The 18,517-nt window shown below is 45.6% G+C and overlaps 1 protein-coding gene across 5 annotated transcripts in view; it reads left to right on the forward strand.

The window, feature by feature from the left end:
* Positions 1–18,517, forward strand: part of PDE5A (phosphodiesterase 5A) — a 505,280-nt gene that overhangs the window by 328,794 nt on the left and 157,969 nt on the right. For all 5 annotated transcript variants that reach the window (XM_073639709.1, XM_073639717.1, XM_073639690.1 and 2 more), the window contains one exon: positions 3,654–3,791. In XM_073639709.1, coding sequence (XP_073495810.1) covers positions 3,654–3,791 — 138 coding nt within the window. The remainder of the gene's footprint in view (positions 1–3,653; positions 3,792–18,517) is intronic.

Genomic DNA, 18,517 nt, shown 5'->3' on the forward strand with positions numbered 1-18,517 from the left:
TTTTGCTGCGTCCAAAACGTTGCATTCTATTGAACGCAGGTAAATCCACATGTGTTCACTGAACCATGCGGTTTTATCGCATTCAATACTTTCTAGTGGTCAAATTTCTGTTGTGGAGACTAGTGACTCCGCAAGAGGATTTGACATGTGCCGCATATCAGTGTCCACAGGTGATTTGCAGCCTCTGATGCACGCATAGTGGACATGGGATTACTAGAAATCCCATCCACTATGCTGTAACATCTGGATGCTGCAGGTTTGACGCTGTATAAACACACAGCATCAAACCTTATGCGGCTCCTGATTGTGGCTACTTATCCAAACTCACCTGCAGCATGTCAATTTCTGTAACGGACACGCCAGTCTCCGCTGCAGATTTTGACCTATTTAAGTGTCATTATATGTGGTGGATTCACATGGACTGACAACAAAAGTGCGGCATTAGAACACAGAGTTTTGGAGGCGGGTAAAAATATGCTGCATCCAAAGCGCTGCTGTGTGCTGATCGGGGGGACGTAGCGGCTAACGAAACAGCTGTGAGCTGTGAATACTAGCCAGGGAACATGTTTGCCTATTAGCACCTTCCTAGGCTAAAAATAGCAGCTCACAGCTGCGCCAGAAATTACAGGAATGGAAATGCTAATGAAGATTGGGTGAATGAGATTAGCTGACACATAGCTCTTTTGTTTGGTGATGACAAGGTGTCAATCAGACCCTTTCATCACCAAACTTAATCAAAGTAAAGTAAAGAGTTAAATAAACACACAGAGTAAACACTTTATTTGAAATACAACAGACACATTTTTTAATCATTTAAATTAACCAATATACTCACCCCAGTTCTGACGGTAATTCAAGGGTTAAAGCAATGTTCCACCAAAATAACTTACCGTAATTTAGTTCCAAAAAGCATTCATTGATGTACAAAAACGCTTAAAAAACCCGTCAAAAACTCGGCAAAACTGTGCATTTTTCCGCAGCATTTTTCCCGCCAAGGAGATGCAGAAACGCTGCAGAAATTTCTGCTTCAAATCCTGAACATGTGCACATAGCTTTTTTCTTTGTGTTTTTATTACGTTTTTGACTGATTTTTTTCTCTGTTTTTTGTATGTCATGTTTTAAAAAAAGCTGCTTTCTTTTTCATACTTTCTGGTATTTGGCTTTAACAAAACTTTATTGATACAGTCAGGTAAGGATTACATGCATTTTAAAGCGTTTCCATAGTGAAAACTCACTAAAAATGCATATGCATTTCTTTACCTGCAGATTTTCCACATCCTATGCAATTCTATGGGGAAAATCTGCACATAAAACTCAGCTAACTCACAACAGAAATTGAAACATTGCGGATTTCAAACACACCCCGCAGGTCAGTTCACACAGCGTAAAATAAAAAAAGCACAACTGTAAAACGTAGTGAAAATTGACATACACAGCGTTAATACTCACCAAACTCTCATCTTGGGAACTTAACCTTAACCCCTTTACAGCCCATGCCGTATTAGTACGCACATTTGCGTACACCCTGTTCAGTGAGGGCTGCTGCGCTGAGCCCTCACTGAACCGAGGACATGTCAGCTGATTCTTACAGCTGACATGTGCCCGCAACAGCCGCGGGTGGAATCGCGATCCACCCGCGGCTGTTAACATGTTAAATGCCGCTGTCAATCTCCGACAGCGGCATTTAACGCGCGCTTCCAGGTTGCGCGTCATAAGCCCCGCCCATCGGCGACCCCGTCACGTGATCGCGGGTCACCGATGCGTGGGCATGACAACCCAGGGTCTGCAGCAGACGCCTGTGGTTGTCATGATCTGGTCGCTATGAGCGCCACCTAGTGGTCGGCGCTCATAGCACAGGAACATTTCTGCTGCATGCAGGGAATCTGCTGGTCCCCTGTATGTAGCAGAGCCGATCAGACAACTGCTGTTTCTAGTCTCCTATGGAGACTATTGAAGCATGCAGTAAGTGAAAAAAAAAAGTTTTTAAAAATATAAAAAAAATATAAAAGTTTAAATCACCCCCCTTTCGCCCCATTCAAAATAAAATATAAAAAAAAAAACCCTACATAGACATATTTGGTATCGCCGTGTTCAGAATCGCCCCATCTATCAATATAAAAAAAGAATTAATCCGATCGGTAAACGGTGTAATGAGAAAAAAATTCTAAACGCCAGAATTACGTCTTTTGGTCACCGCAAAATTGCAATAAAATGCAATAACGGGCGATCAAAACATCGGATCTACCCCAAAATGTTATCAATAAAAACGTCAGCCCGGCGCGCAAAAAATAAGCCCTAACCCAGCCCCAGATCACGAAAAATGGAGACGCTACAGGTCTCGGAAAATGGCCTTATTTTTTTTTTTTTTTTTTTACCAAATTTTGGAATTTTTTTTCACCACTTAAATATAAAATAACCTATACATATTTGGTGTCTACGAACTCGTAATGACCTGGAGAATAATAATGGCAGGTCAGTTTTAGCATTCAGTGAACGTGGTAAAAAAAATAAATAAAAATCAACTGTGGTATTACACTTTTTTTGCAATTTTACCACACTTGGAATTTTTTTCCCGTTTTCCCGTACATGATATGGTAAAACTAGTAATGGCGTTGAAAAGTACAACTTGTCCCGCAAAAAATAAGCCCTCACATGGCCATGTTGTCCAAAAAATAAAAATGCTATGGCTCTGGGAACAAGGGGAGCAAAAAACGAAAAAGCAAAAACGACAAACCCAAGGTTGCGAAAGGGTTAAACAGAAGCCCTTTAGTATAACGTGCTGAATTTAATAAGAGGCACATAGATTTGACACACCTTTGGACTGCCGGTGCTTCACAAAATAAAATCTTCTGTAAAGATTGTAATAAATCAACCATGATTTTTATGACCCCAACTCCCCACTTTTTTTATTCTTAAATGTAAGGGCAAAAAAAAGTAAAACTATTGCACTGGCTCAAACAATTGTCCCATAGAATTAAAATTAATCTGTCAGATCTCAGGTAAAGATATAAAGAAACAAGGTTACATATGAATAATGTTCACATCTAGTGTTTGTCTTTTTTATTTTGTGTATAAAAATCTCCTATGCTTTACTATTTCTCTTACATTGTCACCACATATGAAAAATTAAAAACATTTCAATTAACAATGTTACTTGGACTGGAAGTTACAGAAGAACAGCAAAGAGTAAAAATGCTAATAACATTCCACATACTGTAAGTAGTGCTTCAGATTAAGGGCGCTGTCAGACGGCCGTATAACATGGACCACGATCGTATCGAACTGCTCGGACTGACTGGCGGCTCTCCTGACCTGTATTTCTATGCAGCTGTCATGCTTCGGTCAGGAGAGCCGACGGCCAGTCCGTGCACTGCGAAGCGATCATCGTTTGTGTTTTACGGCCGTTTGGCCATGCTCTTAGGACCGCACTGTAGCATTACATGTAGCATTACATGTACCTTTGTATGAAATGGAACTTGCATTTAAATATTTTCATAATAAGCAAAATGTTGGTGGTATGATGTACAATACAATATATCTACAAAAATTTACAAATTGTTCTACCCCCAAAAAAACTTGTACAGCTAAGTGACTAAATAAGTAGAAATGTAAAGACTCTTTTAAACTGATGCATTTTTCATTTGAAATCGTAGGTTTTACTTGATCTTGCAACATTGATTTTTGAAGAACAACAGTCACTGGAGGTTATCCTAAAGAAGATTGCAGCAACTATTCTGTCTTTCATGCAGGCTCAGAGATGTACTATCTTCATTGTGGATGAGGACTGTCCTGTGAGTAAACAGTATGGAATTACTATCTTATATTCTAATATTCCTCCCAGAGACATGTTATGGCACACTACATGTCATGCAAGGTGCAGGAAAGACTAAGTGCAACACGAAGGGAAGGGGAAAAAAAGGGGGCCCAGATTCTAGGGAAAGGGGGTAGTGGAGATCTCCTAGGCTGACCTATATTACCCTGTCTCCCCTAACATCCCTATGTTGGTTCCGCACCAATCGCCGCACAGGAACCTCGCCCTGTCTTTCCCTGGCGTTTGGCCCTAGCTAGGGAAGGGAGGGGTGAGCACTAGTCGATCCCCACTGACAACTAAAGACAACAAGGGGGAACAAACAAGGGAAGATAGCTTAGCTTTAGTTGACTTCAGAGAGATGAACACATGTCCTCTTAGCTTCAGAGAGGAAGAAGTACTGCACTAGCTCCAAGCCTTCACAAGGGGTCATGTGAGTATCGCCAGCACCTCCCTCTAGCAAACAGCAGGTATTTATACACCCAGGCCAGGGTGTTAATTAACAAGAGGAAGGTAGCCGCTGGGTCCTAGAGAGACAGCTTCTAAGAAGGTGTCTGTAATGCCAAACAAAGAGATCTCCTGCAAACAACTGCAGGACGACTGTCTGTCACTTTTGACACACCCGTGATACTAAACTTTAGGCTATAGTCACACATCTTTATTTTTGATCAGTATTTCATTGGTTTTTGTATGCCACAACCAGGAATGTCTCCAAAACACAGAACAGGTGTCAATCTTTCAATTATAGTTTTTTTCTGTAAGGTTCACCCCTGGTTTTGGCAGACAAATGCTAATAAAAAATACTGACCAAATACTGACATGTGAATAAGCCCTTATGTTCTCATTGGCTGGCCCTATGGTATGGTCTCTTTCCTTGGGGGTCTAAACAAAGGGTTATCCACAAATTACCCCAAGCTATCAACACCTGCTACAATACTCTGATTTTTTAAAAAAGTTTTTCCATCCTTTCCATTCTGTCAGTTCGTTAAAATCGGACCACACTTGGATGTCATCTGAGTACTCCGACACTCAGAAAATCACAGATAGCACTTGTCTGATATAATCGGTTTTCTGCACGAGCCCTATTATTAAATATTATCGAGTTCCATCAAGAGAACGACACAACACATAATTAATGCAGTGGTTTAAAATGACTTAGCAACAATGCGTAGTAGTTACAGGTAGAAAAGGACAATACAAAGAAAGGTTAAAAACAAGTATTTACATAAACTAAACTAAAGTGACCTGTGATAAGGTATTCCAGCCAGTGGAGCTCGGTATTCAGTTCTTGATGTAGTCCTTTATCCAGGGAGGTGTGGCTCATGGTTATGTTATGGCTCCATACACACAGAGTAGCCCAATCTCAATATCTACCATTAGTGGCTTTTAAAATTTTTCCCTGCAGTGTGTTTAACCTGCAGTGTAAAATGCAATGTAATATAAATCTGAAAACATAGTCAAAAAAACATTTTTTATTGCGTCTTGCCCATTTTAGTCTATTGATATTCTGCCATACACATCTGAAGACAGTTTTTTTTGCAATTCAGGTCTATATATACTGTATAAATGTGAAACTAGCCATACATGCAGCAGAAAATTGGAGGAGGTAGATGAGAAGGAACAGCAGTAGGTGGATGTGCAGAGAACATTGAGTTACCCCAGGCTCAGACACAGAATGAGGCTGATAGTGTGAAATTGATGATTATGACTAGTGATGAGTGAGCACTAAAATGCTCGGGTACTCGTTGCTCGAGTCGAGCAAATTGGAATGCTCGAGTGCTCGGACCGAGTAACGAGCCCCATGTAAGTCTATGGGAAACTTGAGCATTTTTCCGGCGGCTCCCCCTGGCGGTCTGCAGAGGGCCTAAAAATTGCCCAAATTGATGGGAACAGTGCTCAAATGACATGGGAACAGAATGGGGAAGACCCCTGGAAGCATTTCTGACTCCCAGGTCACTGCTGTCAACAACGTTGTCAGAGGTATTACGCCACTTTTACAGACTCACAATAAAACATACAAAAACTAAACCGAAATGTATTTTCCTGGGAAATATGTTAATTAACATCCTTTCCAGGGTAATGACTTGTATATAAGGCAAAATAAATATACAAAAACAAAAATGCTCCTCCACACCGTGGGCTATGTTCACACGTAGAGTTTTTGATGCGTTTTTGCATTGCTTTCAACCAAGACAAATGCATTCACCATGAAATGTCATTTTAACATTTTACAACCTTATCTGGCCATGTGCTTTAACACATCATCAGACACATCTTGTTTCATTTATGATGGAGGGACTCAGAAAGTCACAAAACCTATTTTTATAGGGCCATCAGGCGGCCCTTATTATTCTTAAAGGGCCAGCAGTCGGCCTTTGCTGTTGATAGAGAGCCTTCTGCCGGCTATGCTTTGTTGTTCCCATTATTAATGAGTGGGTCTCCTATACTGTTATTGCGTATGCAGTGACTGCAAAGGCTGCCAAAAATTTGGAGGAACTCCAATGCTCCTTGCAAGAGATGTAGAGGTCGGAGGGCCTCCTGAAAACAATGTTCCCATTATTAGGAAGTGGGTCTCCCATACTGTTTGCCTATGCAGTGAAGCAACGGCTGTCAAAAATTTGGAGGAACTCCAATGCCCCTTGCAAGAGACGTAGAGCTCGGAGGCTCTCCTGCAAAAAATGCTCCCATTATTAGGAAGTGTGTCTCCTATACTGTTTGCCTATGCAGTGAAGCAACGGCTGCCAAAAATTTGGAGGAACTCCAATGCCCCTTGCAAGAGACGTAGAGGTCGGAGGGCCTTCTGCAAAAAATACTCCCATTATTAGGAAGTGTGTCTCCCATACTGTTTGCCTATGCAGTGAAGCAACGGCTGCCAAAAATTTGGAGGAACTCCAATGTCCCTTTCAAGAGACGTAGATATGTTGATATGGTACATATGGTGGTGATATGGTGGTGGAGGATGAGGATGCAGAGAAGGAGGAGGACAAGAGCAAATAGACAAAATCAGGAAGCATATACCCATGTCTCAGTGTGAAAACAGAGGTGCATAGGAAAAGAGTTAGACCTCCCAAAAAAAAGACACTATATTTGAGTTTATGTTACACTGTTATCATTCGGTGGTGTTGAGAAGTCTGGCCCAATCCAGCCCTTGTTCATTTTTATAAGAGTCAGCCTATCAGCATTTTCAGTTGACAGGCGGATGCTCCTATCGGTTATAATTCCACCAGCGGCACTAAAAACACGCTCTGACAAAAGGCTAGCGGCAGGCCAGGACCTCCAAGGCCTAGAAAGCCAGTTCATGCCACTTGTCCAGCTTGGATGCCTAATAATTATAAGGCACAGAGGGATCACGGAGGACATTGGTACGGTCGGCAAGGTACTCCCTCACCATCTTCCGAAACTTTTCCTTCCTTGAGAGAGTACCCCGCGCATCAGGGCTTGTGCGATGGGAGGGTCTGAGAAAACTATCCCAGAACTTAGACAGTGTTCCTCTGCCTCTGCTTGATTGCATTTGTGTCTCTCCCGCCTGTACTCCTTGTTTGTCCAACAAACTGTGACCTCTGCCGCAAGCATTTTCAGATTTTTTTAATAATTCCGCAACAAGGGCATTGTCGTTCTGCACCATTTTATTAGGCCTGTCCTGCAAGGGAATAAGAGACAGAAAGTTCTCCTTGTAGCGTGGGTCTAGAAGTGCCACCAACCAATAATGACTGTCACCCAAAATTTGGACAACGCGACGGTCACGGGAAAAGCAGCGTAACATAAACTCAGCCATGTGTGCCAGACTGCAAAGAGGCAAGACTTCCGTGTCCTCACCAAGAGAACGACTGACCATGCTCTTCTCCTCCTCTTCCTCCTCCCTGTCCTCAGGCTATACACGCTGAACAGACGGTATGACAGTTGTGCAGGTAGTACCGTCTATAGCGCAAGAAACTAGCTTCTGTTCTTCCTCCTCCTCCTCTTCCTCATTGTCACCCAATCCATGTTGGGATGAGATGAGGCTGGGCTGTGTGGAATCACCCTGTATGGTTCCTTGCTCCATCTCATCGTGCTCCGCCTGCAATGCATCCTCTTTTATTCTGAGCAGAGAGCGTTTCAGGAGACAGAGAAGCGGGATGGTGATGCTAATTATAACACCATCGCAGCTCACCATCTTGGTGGAGTCCTCAAAGTTTTGGAGGATAGTACATATGTCTGACATCCATGTCCACTCCTGAGGTGGGAGTCAGGAGTCTGACCTGAATACCTATGGCCATGTTGATGCTGGTAGTCAACAACTTCCCTCTTTTGCTCACAAATTCACAAATCCTTCTCAACATCTGCCATGTTGAGTTCCAACTCGTTGGGACATCGCAGATCAGTCGGTGAGCTGGAAGTTGCAAACGCTGCTGAAGCATGGCAAGAGCGGTGGAAGCTGTGGCTGACTTTCTAAGAGGGGCACACAGGCTCCGTACTTGACAAGCAGATCCAACAGATCCGGGTAGGTTTTGAGAAACCGCTGAACCACGAGGTTGAGCACATGGGCCAGGCACAGTACGTGTGTGAGCTCTCCTCGCCTCAGAGCCGCCACCAGGTTCGGGGCATTGTCACACACAACCATGCCTGGTTGTAGGTTCAGCGGTGTCAGCCACAGATCTGCCTGCTGGTTCAAAGCTGTCCACAACTCTTCAGCATTGTGCGGTTTGTCACCTAAGCATATTAGCTTCAGCACAGCCTGTTGCCGCTTGGCCGAGGCAGTGCTGCTGTGCTTCCAGCTTGCGACTGATGTGGTCATTTCAGAGATGGAGGCTGAAAAGGAGGAGGAGGTGCAGGAGCTGTAGAATGTGCGGGCAACCCTGATTGACCCAGGGCCCGCAATCCTCGGCGTCTGGAGGACGTGTTCTGTCCCAAGGTGTGACTGGGTCCCGGCTTCCACTATATTAACCCAGTGTGCCGTCAGCGAGATGTACCGTCCCTGCCCACTAGCACTTGTCCACGTATCCGTGGTTAGGTGCACTTTCCCAGTAACTGTGTTGTTGAGGGCAGGTCTAATGTTGTGGAACACGTGCTTGTGTAATGCGGGGACGGCACACCGGGAGAAATAGTGGTGGCTATGGACCGAGTACCAAGGGACAGCCGCCGCCATCAGCTAGCGGAAAGCTTCCATCTCCACGAGCCAAAAAAGGCAACATTTTGAAGGCAAGCATTCTCGAAATGTGTGAATGTAGTAGTGTGGCCTGTGAGGTGTTGGCTGCGTATTTGCGCTTGCATTCCAAGGACTGGGGTATGGACAACTGAACGCTGCGCTTGGACAAAGATGTGGATGTGCTTGCTGATGGTGCTAGTTGAGAGTGTTCAACGACAGGTGCAGGGCGGGAGGCATCTTGGTATGCGCCATGGACAGGGGATTGGTGTGCACGCACAACAGCGGAACAAGCAGTGGTGTCACCCGCAGACACTGTTGCTGGACCCACTTAGTCTGGTGCTTAGCTGCCATGTGCCTGATCATGTTGGTGGTCGTCAGGCTGCTAGTTTTGCTACCCCTGCTGACGCTGGCCTGTCAGGTGGTGCAAATGGCCTTCTTGGGGTTATCTGCAGAGTCTTTAAAAAATAGCCAGACTCGGGAAGACCTAACAGTTGTACTGGCAACTTGCGTTGTGTTGGCATTACGAGGAACGCTTTCCCGCTTTGTGTCTGCAGCCACCACGCTACTTTTTCCTGCCTGTTGTGGTGGGCTATGCCTCCCTCCCCCTGTGTGCTGCTGTCCTCACTCTGTATGTCCCCCTGCCAGGTTGGGTCAGTTACTATATCATCCACCACCTCGTCTTCCACTTCCGCACCCTGGTCCTCCTCCTGACAATTGTGTCTCATCATCATCATCATCCACCTCTTGCCCCAGTAATTGCAATGGGGAAGTGACATCCTGAATGGGGCATTATATGGGGGGGAGTGACATCCTGCATGGGGCATTATATGAGGGGGGGGAGTGACGTTCTGCATGAGGCATTGTATGGGAGGGGGAAGTGACATCCTGCATGGGGCAATATATTTGAGGGGGAAGTGACATCCTGCATGGGGCATTATATGGGGGAGAGGGGGCACAGCCTGCATGGGGCATTATTTGAGGGGGGAGTGACATCCTGCATGGCGCATTATATGGGGGGAAAGTGACATCCTGCATGGGGTATTATATGATGGGGGGGTGATGACATCCTGCATGGTGCATTACATGATGGGGTGGGTGGTGATGACATCCTGCATGGGGCATTATATGATGCTGGGGTGGTGATGACATCCTGCATGGAGCATTACATGATGGGGTGGGTGGTGATGACATCCTGCATGGGGCATTATATGATGGAGGGGTGATGACATCCTGCATGGGGCATTATATGATGGGGGGGTGATGACATCTTGCATGGGGCATTATATGATGGGGTGTGATGACATCCTGCATCAGGCATTATATGCTGGGGGGGTGATGACATCCTGCATGGGGCATTATAGGATGGGGGGGTGATGACTTCCTGCATGGGGCATTATATGGGGGGGAGTGACATCCTGCATGGGGCATTATATGAGGGGGGAGACGTGACATTCTGCATGAGGCATTGTATGGGAGGGGGAAGTGACATCCTGCATGGGGCATTATATGAGGGGGGGTGACGTTCTGCATGAGGCATTGTATGGGAGGGGGAAGTGACATTCTGCATGGGGCATTATATAGGAGGGGGAAGTGATATACTGCATTAGGCATTATGTGGGGGAGGGGAGGGCACAGCCTGCATGGGGCATTATTTGAGGGGGGAGTGACATTCTGCATGGGGCATTATATGGGGGGAAAGTGACATCCTGGATGGGGTATTATATGAGTGGGTGATAACATCCTGCATGGGGCATTATAGGATGGGGGGTGATGACATCCTGCATGGGGTATAATATGGTGGGGGGTTGATGACATCCTGCATGGGGCATTATATGATGGGGGGGTGATGACATCCTGCATGGGGCATTATATGATGGGGGGTGATGACATCCTGCATGAGGCATTATATAATGGGGTGGTGGTGATGACATCCTGCATGGGGCATTATATGATGGGGGGTGGTGATGACATCCTGCATGAGGCATTATATGATGGGGAGTGGTGATGACTTCTTGCATGGGGAATTATATGATGGGGGGTTGATGACATCCTGCATGGGGCATTATAAAATGGAGGGGGTGATGACATCCTGCATGGGGCATTATATGGAGTGGAAGTGACATCCTGCATGGGGCATTATATGAGGGGGGAAGTGATGTTCTGCATGAGGCATTGTATGGGAGGGGGAAGTGACATCCTGCTTGGGGCATTATATGATGGAGGGGTGATGACATCCTGCATGGGGTATTATATGATTGGGGGGGTGATGACATCTTGCATGGGGCATTATATGATGGGGGGTGATGACTAGAGATGAGCGTTGTTCTACTCGAACTGTTCGCCAATCTCAAATTCGAGCTGTTTTGGGCGGTGTTCGAGCCGGTCGGCGAACACGAACAATTTGAGAAAAATTCGGCTGTTCGAGGTTATGTTCGATAACTGTTCGTGCACCAAAATCATAACTGGATTTTTTCTCAGTAATGATGAAAATTAATGTTAATACGCAGTTTGAGTGTACAGCGGGGCGGGGGGAGGGGCAGGGGATGGATCTCTGCAGGAACAATGAAGATCTCCATTTTTTTTTCTCTTTCCCGCATTTGCAGTGGGGAGGTGCAATCTGTCAGCCTATCAGCAGCGCACACACGGAGCGAAGTGCTTTTTTTCACACAAGCAAGGGCATGTGTGATTGGCAGTGTATGTCACATGTCCTTGCCCTATAAGACCAAGCCATTTTCCCCGTCGCCACCATTTTCTCACTGCTGCAGCTGCGTGTTAGACGGCACCGCTGTTGCTGTGTGTGCTATACCTTGTTAATTTCAAGCCAATTTTCGCACAAATATACAGATAGCTTGGGAGTAGGGAATAGTTGTGATTGCAGTCCTTTTAAGGACTAGGTTACAGCATTTCCTACGACTTTTATCAGGGAGGTCTGTGCTCTTAAATAGATAGGTTGTGGGAGTAAAGACTAATTGTAATTGGAGTCCTTTTCAGGACTAGGTTACATGAGTTCCTATCAGTTTTTGCCAGGCAGGTCTGTGCCAGTGCTGTGCAAGTTTTTTTCACAGCATTTGGCTGAATCTAGCAAAGTTAATCCTTTTTGGCCTATTGCAGAGTGTGTTAGTCAGTGGAGTAGCCTATCTGTGTTGCAAGATATAACACCTGTGTATAGAATACCAATTTTTTTACTGCACCTAGTGAAGTAAAATCTTTTGGGCATAGCATCATTCTATTAGTCCATCTATACTGACCTCCATCAGGTTGCAAACTGAATATAATTTTTTTCTGCATCTAGCTCTGAAAAAATATTTGGGCTTCTAGCAGTGTGTGGGACTTGGTCTATTAGTCCATCTATACTGACCTCCATCAGGTTGCAAATTAAAAATATTTTTTTTCTGCATCTAGCTCTGAAAAAATATTTGGGCTTCTAGCAGTGTGTGGGACTTGGTCTATTAGTCCATCTATACTGACCTCCATCAGGTTGCAAATTAAAAATAATTTTTTTCTGCATCTAGCTCTGAAAAAATATTTGGGCTTCTAGCGGTGTGTGGGACTTGGTCTATTAGTCCATCTATACTGACCTCCATCAGGTTGCAAATTAAAAATAATTTTTTTCTGCATCTAGCTCTGAAAAAATATTTGGGCTTCTAGCAGTGTGTGGGACTTGGTCTATTAGTCCATCTATACTGACCTACATCAGGTTGCAAATTAAAAATAATTTTTTTCTGCATCTAGCTCTGAAAAAATATTTGGGCTTCTAGCGGTGTGTGGGACTTGGTCTATTAGTCCATCTATACTGACCTCCATCAGGTTGCAAATTAAAAATAATTTTTTTCTGCATCTAGCTCTGAAAAAATATTTGGGCTTCTAGCAGTGTGTGGGACTTGGTCTATTAGTCCATCTATACTGACCTACATCAGGTTGCAAATTAAAAATAATTTTTTTCTGCATCTAGCTCTGAAAAAATATTTGGGCTTCTAGCGGTGTGTGGGACTTGGTCTATTAGTCCATCTATACTGACCTCCATCAGGTTGCAAATTAAAAATAATTTTTTTCTGCATCTAGCTCTGAAAAAATATTTGGGCTTCTAGCAGTGTGTGGGACTTGGTCTATTAGTCCATCTATACTAACCTCCATCAGGTTGCAAATTAAAAATAATTTTTTTCTGCATCTAGCTCTGAAAAAATATTTGGGCTTCTAGCGGTGTGTGGGACTTGGTATATTAGTCCATCTATACTGACCTCCATCAGGTTGCAAATTAAAAATAATTTTTTTCTGCATCTAGCTCTGAAAAAATATTTGGGCTTCTAGCAGTGTGTGGGACTTGGTCTATTAGTCCATCTATACTGACCTCCATCAGGTTGCAAATTAAAAATAATTTTTTTCTGCATCTAGCTCTGAAAAAATATTTGGGCTTCTAGCGGTGTGTGGGACTTGGTCTATTAGTCCATCTATACTGACCTCCATCAGGTTGCAAATTGAATAAAAAAATTTTCTGCATCTAGCTCTGAAAAAATATTTGGGCTTCTAGCGGTGTGTGGGACTTGGTCTATTAGTCCATCTATACTGACCTCCATCAGGTTGCAAATTAAAAATAATTTTTTTCTGCATCTAACCCAGCCAATAGTTTTGGCCTAATACCACAGTTTGGCCACTCAGCTCTGCTCGGTTACCATCCATTGTTTTTTTGTGCAAACAACTCCAGAGTTGTGAATTAGTTAACCACCAAAATGAGTGGAAAAAGGCCTGCTGCTGGTGGAAAGGGGAATAGGCGTGTTGGGAAGGGGAAAAAAGGTTGTGTCCGTGGGGTAGGTGCAGAAGAAAGACCATCTTCCAGCCAAACTAAAATGTCTACTTCTTTTAGCGGACAATGTGATAAGATCCCTTTCTTACGGCCACGCCAATCGCTACAAATTCCAGATGAGGCACAAAAACAGCAGGTGCTTCAACGGATATCAAGTGCTCCTTTAAGTGGGCTCTCCTCCACATCAACTTCAACATCACAAATACTCCAGTCCTCAAAGGTGTCACCCAAATCGCACTTGCTTCCTCACAGCTCCCAAATCTCCAGCTGCCCGTCTGAGTGTGAGGTAGAACAGATGGTTGAGTCTGCAGAGCTGTTTACTCATACTATAGCCTGGGAATCAGAGGTCGACACCAGCGCTTCTGTGAATCCAGACGAGGAAATGATCTGCACTGATGCCCAGAATCTTTATGAGTCGGATCCAGGACCAGACGCAGAAGGTTCTGACCATAATGTAGACCCTCATTCCCAAACTGTAACTCCTGTTGGTGGAGACAATGAGGAAGACGATGATAAGACTCAAATACCTGATTGGAGCGACAACTTTAGTTTTTTGTCAGGGCAGGAACAGGTTGGCTCTGAGGACGACGGGTGTGATAACGCACAGGGTGATGATGATGAGGTCGGAGATCCCACTTACTGTCAACCCACAGTCAGCCAAGAGATGAGGTCAGCAGAGGAGGTGGAGGAAGATGCTAGTGACGACGAGGTCAGGTTGCGCCTTCCTGGACAGAGATGTAGTACTGGAAGCACGTCAACAACTGCATCCTCAAACACAACTCTGCCTCTCACCACAAGTCGTGGTGGCTCTTCAGGTCGCATGGGTGCTAAGCCTTGCATAGCCTGGGCATTTTTTCAGATCGATAAAGATGACCCAACTCGTGTTATCTGTAACATTTGTCAGCAAAAGCTAAGTAGAGGCCAAAAATTACATAGTTTGAGTACTTCATGCATGAACCGGCACATGGACATGAAGCATAAGTTGCAGTGGGAAGCTCAGTGTGCTACAATGCGGCCTAGCCGGCCGGGCCAATCACCGTCTGCCATATCTTGTGCATCCGCGGCCTCTTCATCCTCTGTGACTGGGGGGACAGCAGTCACACCTGTTTTGGGGCGCAGACCTGCCACCTCTTTACCCGCAACAGCCAGCGTGATTGGCAGGTCATCATTTTCTTTGGAGGTGGTAACACCAGCTGGTGTTGAGCGCTGTCCGACATCGATAGCACCACCTTTGGATCAAGGCAACCTAACATGTCCGCCTGCATCTTCCTCACAGACCGGCAGTTTGCCGGGGACACCCTTATCAACCCCGTCTAAGCATAATAGCCAGCCCTCGGTCCCTCAGATGTGGACAAGTAAAAGACCATTTCCTCCTAGCCATGAGAAAGCTAAGAGGTTGAATTTCACCATCTGCAAGCTCTTGGCTACAGAAATGCTGCCTTTCCGCCTGGTGGACACAGAGGATTTTCGAGACCTTATGTCCGTCGCAGTGCCCCAGTACCAGATGCCCAGTCGGCACTACTTCTCAAAGAAAGGTGTGCCTGCGCTCCACCAGCATGTCGCACACAACATCACCGCTTCTTTGAGAAACTCTGTGTGTGACAGGGTGCATTTCACCACAGACACTTGGACGAGTAGGCATGGACAGGGGCGTTACATGTCGCTGACTGGGCACTGGGTAACTATGGTGACAGCAGGACAAGGGGCTGCTGTCCAAGTCTTGCCGTCCCCACGAGTTGTGCGTCAATCCTCTTTATGTCAAAGTTCCTCCACTGCTTCTGCCTCCTCAACCTCCTCTCGGTCTTCCACCTGCACCCAAAGCCTGTCTGGTCATGCCACAAGCTTTCTAACTGCGCAGAAGGGATCCTGCACACCTCCTTACTATGCTGGCAGTAGGGCTCAACGTCATCAGGCGGTTTTTACATTGAAATGTCTGGGAAATGTGAGTCACACAGCTGAGGAGTTGTGGTCAGCTCTGGAGAACCAATTTCATGAATGGTTGTCTCCACTGGACCTGAAACCAGGGAAGGCCGTGTGCGACAATGCTGCAAACCTGGGTGCGGCCCTTCGCCGGGGCAATGTCACACACGTGCCTTGTATGGCTCACGTGTTGAACCTGGTTGTCCAGCAATTTTTAGCCCACTATCCCAGACTAGATGGCCTTCTGCAGAGGGCACGGTCGCTGTGTGCTCACTTCCGCCGTTCGCATCCCGCAGCTCAGCGACTTACATCTCTACAGAAGTCGTTGGGCCTGCCACTTCACCGGCTAAAATGCGATGTGCCTACCCGGTGGAATTCAACTCTGCACATGTTGCAGCGACTGTGGCAGCACCGACAAGCCCTGGTGCAATACGTTCTGACGTATAGCCTGGGCCAACGAGATTCAGAGGTGGGGCAAATCACGCTGGAGGAGTGGTCTCAGATCAGGGACCTATGCACCCTTCTGCACAGTTTTGAAATGGCGACGAATATGTTTAGTGCTGACGATGCCATTATCAGCATGACTATTCCGGTGATTTACATGCTGGAGCACATGTTAAACAGAATTCGGAGTCAGGTGGTGGCACAAGAGGAGGTGGAGGAAGTAGAGGAGGAGGAGTTGTATGCGGAAGGGCTAACATCTGCAAGGTCCAGACGGTCGGCAGCACCAAGGCGGCAGGCATGTGAGGGTGGGGGAGATGGTTTTACCAGGGCGCATGGTAGCAGCCAAACTAGTGAGGAAGGTGCAGGAGCCCAGGAAGAAGTGGAGGACGAACTGATGGAAGACTCATCAGATGAGGGAGACCTTGATCACATTTCTGTTGTGCGAGGTTGGGGGGAGAGGACAGAGGAAGGAAGCATGATTGTTACCTCGCCACCAACACAACAGGGACTTGGTGCTCCTGGATGCGCAACACACATGAGTGCCTTCTTGCTGCACTACCTGCAACATGACCCTCGAATTGTGAGAATTAGAAATAATCCTGACTACTGGGTTGCCACACTGTTAGATCCCCGGTACAAAAGTAAATTTGCAGAAATTATTCCTGCCATAGAAAGGGATGCACGCATGCAGGAGTATCAGCAGAGACTGTTGCAGAATCTTACATGTGCTTTTCCACAAAATACCAGTGGTGCACGTAGTGAATCTCACAGTTCCAACTTGCCAACCGTGGGACCGTCAAGTGTTCAGCACTCAAACCGTAACAGAACCACAGTATCTGCTGGTAACATCAATTTTGCGGAATCATTTCACCACTTTTTTAGCCCATCCTTTGCAAGGCCACAGGAGACAAGAAGTCTGACACATAGTCAATGCCTAGAGACGATGGTACAGGAGTATCTCCAAGTAAACATTGAAGCCACGACTGTGTCACTGGACCCTTGCTCTTTTTGGGCTTCCAATCTGGATAAATGGCCGGAGCTAGCCACTTACGCCTTGGAGATCTTGTCATGCCCCGCAGCCAGCGTTCTGTCTGAACGTGTGTTCAGCGCTGCTGGTGGTGTGCTGACAGATAAGCGCACGCGGCTCTCCACTGATAATGTAGACAGACTCACGTTCATAAAGATGAACAAATCATGGATCCGAAACGACTTTTCTACCCCTGTGTCATCCTGGGGAGAGTAAAAGCTTGATGATTGGTTAAAATCACTCTACCAACCGTTTTAAGCTTTCAAATTACTAATCATGTTTATCTGTATCTTGACTGGAAAATAATTTGGGCTTTGTAGCAGTGTGCAGCACTGATCCTATTAGGCCATCTATACTAAAGCTTCACCAGATTTAAAATTAAAAATAATTTTTAGCTGCATCTAGCCCGGAAAATAATTTTGGGGCTCCGAGATGCGCAAGGCACATAAGTGCCTTCTTGCTGCACTACCTGCAGCATGACCCTCATATTGTCAGAATTCGAAGTAATCATGACTACTGGGTTGCCACACTCTTAGATCCCCCAAACTTTTCGATCAACCTTTTCATTTTAATAAAGACCAAAAAAATGGTCATTTTTGAAATTATAAGCATTAGCAGGTTGTTAGAAACTGAAATCAAACAGTTTTCAACTCAAAACTTTATTCTAGGTGATGTTACATTTTCACATAGGACCCCTTGTTCGAAAGGAGCTTCTGAACTCTCTCGTCCATTGAATTTGTCAGGTTTTGGATGGTTTCTGCTTCAATTGTTTTGCATGAGGACAGAATACCCTCCCAGAGCTGTTGCTTAGATGTGAACTGCCTCCCGCCATCATAGACACTCCTTTTAATGATGCTCCAAAGGTTCTGAATGGGGTAGAGGTCAGGGGAGCATGGGGGTCACACCATAAGTTTGTCCCCTTTTATGCCCATATCAGCCAGAGATGCAGATGTTTTATGTGCAGCATGAGATGGTGCATTATCATGCAGAAAAATGATCTTGCTGTGAAATACACGGTTCTTCTTCTTGAACCATGGCAGGAAGTGCTGTTTGAGAAAATCCACATACATTATGGAGTTCATCTTTAGCACCTTCAGGGATCCTAAAGGGGCCGACAATCTCTCTCCCCATGATTCCAGCCCAAAACATTACTCCACCTCCTCCTTGTTGGCGCTGTAGCCGTGTTTGCGTGGGGTGTCCATCAACCAGCCATCCTCCACTCCATCCATCTGGACCATCGAGCGCTGCACGGCACTCATCCGTGAACAAAACAGTTTTGAAATCAGTCTTCATGTAATGTTTGGCCCACTGGAGCCGTTTCTGCTTGTGTGAAGTGGATAGAGGAGGTCGACAGGATGGCGCATGCACAGCTGCAAACCTCTGAAGGACCCT

The sequence above is a fragment of the Phyllobates terribilis genome, unplaced genomic scaffold, assembly GCF_046119375.1.
Source record: "Phyllobates terribilis strain yellow unplaced genomic scaffold, ASM4611937v1 Scaffold_1__5_contigs__length_1240528914, whole genome shotgun sequence".
NCBI lineage: Eukaryota > Metazoa > Chordata > Amphibia > Anura > Dendrobatidae > Phyllobates > Phyllobates terribilis.